At 37.8% G+C, this 8,072-nt stretch overlaps 1 protein-coding gene across 4 annotated transcripts in view; it reads right to left on the bottom strand.

Annotated features, from left to right (window-relative positions):
- Positions 1-7,780, bottom strand: part of DMXL2 (Dmx like 2) — an 89,015-nt gene extending 81,235 nt beyond the window's left edge. For all 4 annotated transcript variants that reach the window (XM_019533591.1, XM_019533594.1, XM_019533593.1 and 1 more), the window contains exons 1-3: positions 7,660-7,780; positions 4,947-5,018; positions 4,311-4,389 (exon numbers count right to left, since the gene is read on the bottom strand). In XM_019533591.1, the coding sequence (XP_019389136.1) occupies positions 4,311-4,341 (31 nt within the window). In that variant the 5' untranslated portion in view covers positions 4,342-4,389; positions 4,947-5,018; positions 7,660-7,780. The remainder of the gene's footprint in view (positions 1-4,310; positions 4,390-4,946; positions 5,019-7,659) is intronic.
- Between the last annotated feature and the right edge of the window lie 292 nt (positions 7,781-8,072).

Genomic DNA, 8,072 nt, shown 5'->3' on the forward strand with positions numbered 1-8,072 from the left:
TATCAAAATATATTATGAACATGAAACTTTAAAGAAAGTTATTGTTTTTTTGCTATTGGGATTGTAATAATATGAAAAGAATTAATATTGTGTGAAGACAGGCTATCTGAATTGAAAATACAAATCTTTGTTGGTCGTGAAACTCTTGGTGTACATGTCCAAAAGTCACAGTTACCAATTAATATGGAATTTTATTTGCAAGCCTTTGGTAAACATTTTTATAACAAATAATAGCAGTTTCTTCCATTAAATAAAGCTCCACAGTATATAGAGCTTATGACCATTTGTCCTTTCAGAATCAGGATTTATTTCTCTGCTTTTTCAGTAAGGCAAAGCACTTCTTGAGACTATTTAATTTAAAATGTACATCTTTTAAAATGTCTGTGGTAAGGCTTTCATATTCAGTGCATCATTAAAAAATATTTGAAAGTTATGGTGAATCTTTTCTGCCAAAAACTCCAATGATTCCACCAGAAGTATGGATGAAAGCACATGGAATTTCAAGGCTATTGCAACTCGATCAAACACTGTGATATAAATCTCTCTGTGTTAAAAAGATTCGATGTATAAATGATAAAAATAAAAAGGGGGATTCAACAGATATTTGGTGTTAGTGTTCTTTTCATCTCAAATGAAAAGAGATCTTGGATTTTTCCAGAAGGATGTTAGAAAATCAACATTTTTCTTTAGAACTTATAACAGAAAAAGGAACTTTCCCCTTGCTTGAAAATGGTTCTCTCTCAGGAAAGGAAAAAAAAATTACAACACAAGTAAGTTACACCAGGAGAGTGACTTCCCAGGAATGAACACATTAACAGGATATCAAAAAACCAACCATCTAAAGCCACAACTAGGTATAAAGATTATTGGAGACACTCTCACAGAAGACTCTTTTACAGGCAGGGAAAGCACTCTTTTTATGCAGTGATTAATTCCTGTACTCTGTTCCAAAAACTTGTATACAGCAGTGAAAGCCAAACTGCGTAGGAGAAAAACAGATCTCTTGATATTTTTAAAACAAATTAGATTACTTAATTAAAGCCTTTAGAAAATAGCAGATGAAAGTTGGAATAGCAAAGGGACTAATATCTGCTAATTTTTTTAGGTATTCTTTGGCCCCCCAGCACACATTCATTTAAAGGGCAATGGGAACTGATCTCTGGTCACAAAATCACAGTTCCTGCCATGCATGCGAGACATGATTTTGGGATCAGGGATCAAATCCAAATAATTTGTTTCTGTGTCTCAGTGCAGGGGGAGCCTGGGATAATGATTTTTTAACTTGCTGCTGCAAGTCCAGGATGAGTCCGAGACTCCGGTGATGAGTCTGAGACTCCAGTGTGGTTCCTGGCTGAAGCCAGAAATCAGCTGATGGTTGGCCCCAGCTCCAACCTGCTACACGCTCAATTTAAGGAGCTATATAAACCAGCCATTTTTATGGCTGGTTTGCCACTTTATGGCGCCTTAAATTAAATGCACATATAGCACCCTTGCTATTTTTGCCGCAATTAACATGTTAATTGCAGTGTAAACATAGCATGTAGTAGGGGCCCTACAGATGTCCACTTGGCAATTTCCTTTCTCCATTTTGTAGTGAAATTTGTCCAGAGGCAAAGTGGCCAGGTGTCCGAGGCAGCAGTGACTTTTGGCTGCTGATGTACCACTGACATGTTTATTGTCTGCCACTGCAGCTGCACATTTCCCCTATTCCCCACTGAGTCGGAAAGATTAACTTCCTTGTGTCCATCATGAACTCCACAGTGATCGGGGAGGTTGTGGGGTGCCATGAATGTTTTCCTGTGTTTTGCTGTACTGATGTGTGGTCTTGTCAAAATGTACATGTTATGTTGCATCCATTTATGTTATGCTGTCTGTAGTTATTTTTATGGTTTTGACTGGTTTAGTTGAGGAAAGGGAGTGGGTGGAACTGCTAAAGCTCTCAGCTGCAACACTAGGATAAGACACAGGCAGGAGACAACATTGGGTTGGGCACTCAGGAATCTGTTTGCCTGCATTTGGGAATCAACTTCTCCATAGAAAAGACATCTGAGAGAAATGGCGCAGCAACCAGAGGAATTCAAGGTGTCTCACAGAAACCAGAATTTTCTGGAATGCAGTGGTGACAGCTGAGCAATTAGAATAATGCTGATGGCGGGGAGGGTGCAGGGGATTTATCTATGATAGAATCAGGGTCTTTGGATTTTTAATCCTGGGCTGGGGAAGGGCCCAAGGTCTCAGCATCCAGAGCTGGCAGAGTCAGCAGAAGGCTGATTTCTGGTGATACTGGCCGATCTCTCAAGAGGGCTATGGTGTAGGTAGTTGAGAGGGTAAGAAACTTCCTTTGTGTTGTTTTCATTTTCAAACTTATGGTCAGTTTTGCTTGGATAAGGCCTAGTCTTTCCAGAGTGCACTATGAACAAGAGGAAGAACAAGTAGACACTAGAATATGGAGCTAGGTAAGCAATACAAAAAGAAAGACTCGTTTGGTTACTGATGTGGTCTCCTGAAGACCCAGGGATGCGCATTATTGCTTGGCGCACCATTTGGAATCAAAGTTCTTAAAAGAGTGTTAAATAAAATGTTTTTTCAAGACTGTCAATTTTCATTTCAGCAGCCCACAATGGATCCCTACCCCTCTGACACCAGCCAACAGATCCAGTTCCACCAAAGGTCAGGAAAGTCTGGTTGGGGTTGGGTGCTGGTGAGTCAGGTGCTGCCAGGTCTGAGTACAGGGGGCCAGGGCCTAGGCACTTCAGTTCCTCTGTGATCGGGCCCGGAGAAGCTGAACCCCACTTCCTCCTAGACCCAAACTAAATAGATCTATTCCCCACTGTACCCAGACCTGTCAGACCGACTCCCACAAGACTGAAAGCAGCCTTTCAAGTAAGGTCTGGGTCTGTGCAATAGTGTGGCTGGGGTCTGGGTCCCTGTGGGGAGGGGTCAGGGGCTCAGGCAGTGCCAGGGTCAGTGCCTGGGTTGGGGGTTAATCAGGGGGTTTGGGGAACAGCAGGACTGGGGTCTGCAGGGTTCAGATCTGGGGTGACGGTGAGTCAGGGAATGGCATGGGGTCCGAGGTCTGTGGGATCTGGGTCCTTGGGGCAGGGGTAAGGGCTTGGGGAATGGCGGGGTGCTGGATGTTTGCTTTCTCCTGCTGACTCAGGGTCAAGGGTTTAAGAACTGCATAGTCCAAGAACTGTGGAGAGAGCTGAACTTTCCTGGTCCTGAGGCTGGTCAGAGGAGGGGTTTGCTCTGTGCTTGGCCAGAGCAGTGGAGTCCAGCTTAGTCACAGACTGTCTCTGTGGATGGGAGGGGGCTGGGACAGCTGGAGGGCAGTGTGGCACCTGTAAGGTAAGTGTACAAGCATTTGTTTCTGTGAAAGAAACTGTACTAGAGGCCACTTCTATCTCACTGGAAGCGGTAGAATTTCTAACTGTTTTCAGTCTGGTAGTGGAGACCCACCATTTTTCATCTCATAGAAATTGTTTGAATGCTTCTATACTGAGCATTTCTTCCAGTGGAACTGTGATTCCACTGGTAGAAAAAGTAACTCTTGTAAGCTCCCAGTAATTCAACAATTCAAGCAGCAACTACCTTTGAACACCTTAATTTTAATTTATAGTTTCCAAATTTAATGTACCATAAAGTCAGGTAGTATACATGCAGATTATAGCTGTAGACTATAAACAGTGGACATGTTTTTTAACTATGGAAAATGTTACTTTCTACCTGATTATTTTTCATCATCAGCTTTTACCTTACCCACTCCAAAGATTTAGCATTTAGACTACCCTTCAGAAAAAAGTGATAATATCTTGCTTTGAGAAGTGGAACTGGCAAATAGGAATGATTTTCTTCCCCTGTTTTGATCTGCATTTTTAAAACCTTTTCCCCAAAAACCATACCATACAGAATAGCCAGCTATTAAACGGTGTGAAATATTCATAATCCATTATCTACAGAATACCAACAATTTTAAAGCCCAACATATTTTTCTTAATATACAAAGTGAATAGGCTAATACACTAACGATCTCAGTAGCATTCCCTAATTAAGATACTGTATGCTACATGCACAATGCAAAAGCTCATGGCATAGCAATGTCATAAACATTAAGTGCAATGGATTATTATGATGAAACTGAACTTTTCATTAACCTGTACCACACTAAATGCAATATGAGAATCATGGATCTAATATATTAACATATATACATAGTCAAATTCAAGTTGTTTCAGTAGAAATTACTTCTACACAGGTTCATTCCACAGTTACAAGTTTTGAACAAACACTTAACATCAGTTTCACGTTACCTTGAGGATCCCATGCTAAGTTGTAAGTCATAGAACTGAGAAAAAATTGCCCCGTTTTAAGCCATTGACACTTTAGTTGCTGTAGTATAAAAAAATTAAGAATAAAGGGTTAGTTCTTAAAAAAAAACAGAAAAATGCAATAAAGAGCTGCTTTTATTTTGGTATGAGCTATAAACATGATCTTGAAATTATTAATTCTGTTGCAAATAAACTCTAGGCTCCCATAAGAATGACTGAATCTAGTATAATTAATTTCTTTAAGTGCTCTATAAAGACAAATGCAAGTCTGGGTATATATCTATATATATACCACAATCAAGAGGTAAGACTGCAGTTCACGTACCTAAAACAACTTTAAACAACGAACGCGGGAACTGATAGTATAACTGTTGGCTGTTTGTGACTATGTGGCAAAACCTGCCAGGGATTCTATGTAAGTATCTGTGCTGCTGGCAAGGACACACAGTTATTGGTAGTTATCAGTACCTGAACAAAGTACTTTAAAGCTATCTTGTGTATATGCTTCAATAACACCTCCAGACTGCAGTGTAGACATATCCACTGAAATTAAAGAAAAACTATTTTTTTTGAGCATTAGAGAACTAAATGGTGCTGTTTTGGTACATCTATACTTACACAATTTCTCTTGTGAGAATTTATACCAAGGGGCTCAAAAATACAAACAGCATTTCCATATGATGCTGCAATCTGGAAAAATTGAACAAACAGAATGTAAAGATTCAAAAAAGGTACAACAGGCCTCTTTAATATTCCTAAATACCCAATGACTTTCCAGTACATTTTTAAAGACAGATGCTAAGGAAAAAGCAAAATTCATACAAACATTTGTCTGTTTTACCTACATGAAAAATACATTAGTTTATTTTGAACAATCCCATTTTCAGATTCAAATGATAAAGAGACAACAGGATATGCACTAATGCTCTGCCAACCTGTTAAGAGTTTCTAGAATGGCTACTGTTAGTGCACAAGGGAAAGCTGATACCTTTTTTTCTTGCTCTTGCTGTCTGCTTCACAGAAAACTAAAAAATTAATGATTAGTGTCTGAGTCTGCAGTTCAATTCTAAGTTTCATTTCCTATCACTGAATATTAATTACTAAAAAGCAGGAGGAAATACATTTCTAATCCTAGCTGAAAGAAAACCTGGAATATGGAAATGCAAAATACTTAACATACTACTGGACTTTTCAGCTTCTTCCATCATTTTTTGCACAGCACAACTATTTCTACTAAAGGGCTTTTTTCCCTTCGAACATAGCAGGGCTCTTTTCACTTGTATTTAAAAAGATAAGTTACAAGCTGTTTAAATGCTTCCCACTTAAGACTCCTGTCTTCCCTACACAGAAATAATGGACAAGTTTCAGGTCATTTTCCTATGAGAAAGTAGGGAAGGAAGGGTTTGCTTCTACAATACACCCAGAGGAAGAGACCAGAAGTCCAAAACCCAGATCTAGGTTCTCTCAAATTCTGCATAGATCTAAGGCGACAATCAAGGCCAAGGTCATACATGTCTACGCAGGCATTCTGAATGCTTCCTCCTTGTCAGAGTTAGAATTCTCACCAGCTATAATTGTCCTTCTTCAAGTACTGTCTATAATACAATCAATTTTTAACTTACTTGAACAACGGTTGGTTATGGTTGCTTACTGGCATTCATTTCTACCAGAAGAAATTTCTTCTAATAGAAAAATAGCCCAGGAACTGGATTATATAGACAGTCTTCCAGTCTCATGGCTGGAGAACTTCAGGCAAGCCAGGAGGCAATTGAAACTCCCCTGTGAGCAATTAACCTTGGCTGTTCCCAGATTATTTTTCTCCCAAAGAAGCCCAAGAAGTCACATAGGGTCTGCACAGTTACAGGTTTAGTAGACTTATACAAGTTACTGTATTAACATACTATAGTATTTTTGGAAAATATGCTCCTAACTGCTCTCTCAGCCCTTCTCAGTGTCTTTCAGCACTTACCTCATTTCCTCTGTTTTTCCTTAGCTAGAAATATTGAGGCAATATTGGAAGCAAATTTAGTAGGATCAGAATTAGAATTTTGTTTTATTAAAGCTACATTATTACAGGAATCTAACCAATGATGACATCTTAATGCTTCAAAACACATGTTTTCTGAAACCTACATAGTTAGTGCTTCCTTTTTTGTACATTAGATTTTTTAAATGCTAGGAGATGTGCTAATTTGTTGAAACCTGTTCCCATCTGTCCAAACACAACTGCTCTTACTGAATTATTTTTATTTTTTTTTATTCATAAACATTTTTAATAATTCAATGTGGTTTAAGAGGAATAGGTACAATTACAAAATTAAATAAAAAGTTCCATTAATCATTAAAACAAATGAAAACTGAATTTATTTTTTATACTGCTAACAGCCACATTCAATGCAAACAGAAATTGCTACAGGAAAATTACTTACATGAACAAAATTCTACTTTTAGTTGTTTTTAAATTATCATTACCATATGCTTATATGGTAAGCAAAAAAATGTATAGACAACAAAACCAACAAATTGTACACATAAGCTAAAATCTTTTACTTAGTATGCTAATATGCCAACAGTCCAATATACCACATAAAGGTGATCCAACAGAAAAAAAAATAGCAAGTTCAAGGAAGGAATGCAAGATGTGGTGAAGGAATAGAGGAAGATACCATTATATGCTAGCCTGAAAAACAATAGCTTGTAAATTGCCACAGAACACCAATACAGAGTTGCTTCTTTGTCATATGCATTTATTTGAATACCAAATTGATATTTCAGTACTGAAAATATAAAGTAGATGTCTAAAAGATGCAGGACATGAAGAAGGGTATTTGGTCTTCATCTCAGATTTCATAGCAATTAATAACCTGACAATTTTTTATTTTCTGTAAGGCTGCTTAGTACATTCTAACATATGTATTAGTGCGTGGGGATCTTAGCCTTTTCTAAACTTTCAATCACAAATGAAAGCATATGTCCCTCTTTCAGAATTAGCAACTGACGCATTCCTTGTTAGGAAGAAGGAACATGCAACGCTAAACACTTAAAAAAGGTGGCATAAATTATCTGGGAATGAAAAAAAAATCATCAAAAAACAATGTTTCAGTTAATGGAAAATTGAGTTTTACCAAACTTCCAAAAAATAAATCACTATTCATTATCAGCCAAGAAGGGTTATTCAGGGTTATAAGTAACCCAGAAGTATGAACAGGCCTTCAAAATGAAATTACTGCTTCAGCAATAGCAGACACATCAAATATTTTCTGTTTAATTGATTCAGAGCCACACACTCCAGTTTTTTTTAAAGTTTACTCTAATTTATTAAAATTCTTACCCTGCCTTGTTGTTGGGAGCACTCCACACAGCTGACTTGGATGTTTCCATGCTTAGCACCAGGAATAATCTGCACACATTCAAAGTCATCTGCCAGAATAACAATATCACAGCCAGAGCCATATGCCTACAGTAATTGTAAAAATATATATAATTTAATGTTTATAGAAATGAAAGTAGCAAATTCATTTTAGAATCATCGCATTATTTTGCAAAGAGAATTAAGGTATTCATGAAAACATTTAAATTTCCACCAGAGTTTATACCAGTAAAGTGCAGTGAATTTCTACAGAAAGGGCTTGTTTCTCATCCTTACCAATGCAGCTTTAAGTCAATGGGAGCAGCATAGACTGACCTTTCCCCCCAGCATAGGTGCTGTCCAAGCATTGCAATAGTTTTATTCAACTTCCCTCA

The sequence above is a fragment of the Crocodylus porosus genome, unplaced genomic scaffold, assembly GCF_001723895.1.
Source record: "Crocodylus porosus isolate Cpor-Errol unplaced genomic scaffold, CroPor_comp1, whole genome shotgun sequence".
In the NCBI taxonomy this organism is placed as follows: Eukaryota; Metazoa; Chordata; order Crocodylia; family Crocodylidae; genus Crocodylus; species Crocodylus porosus.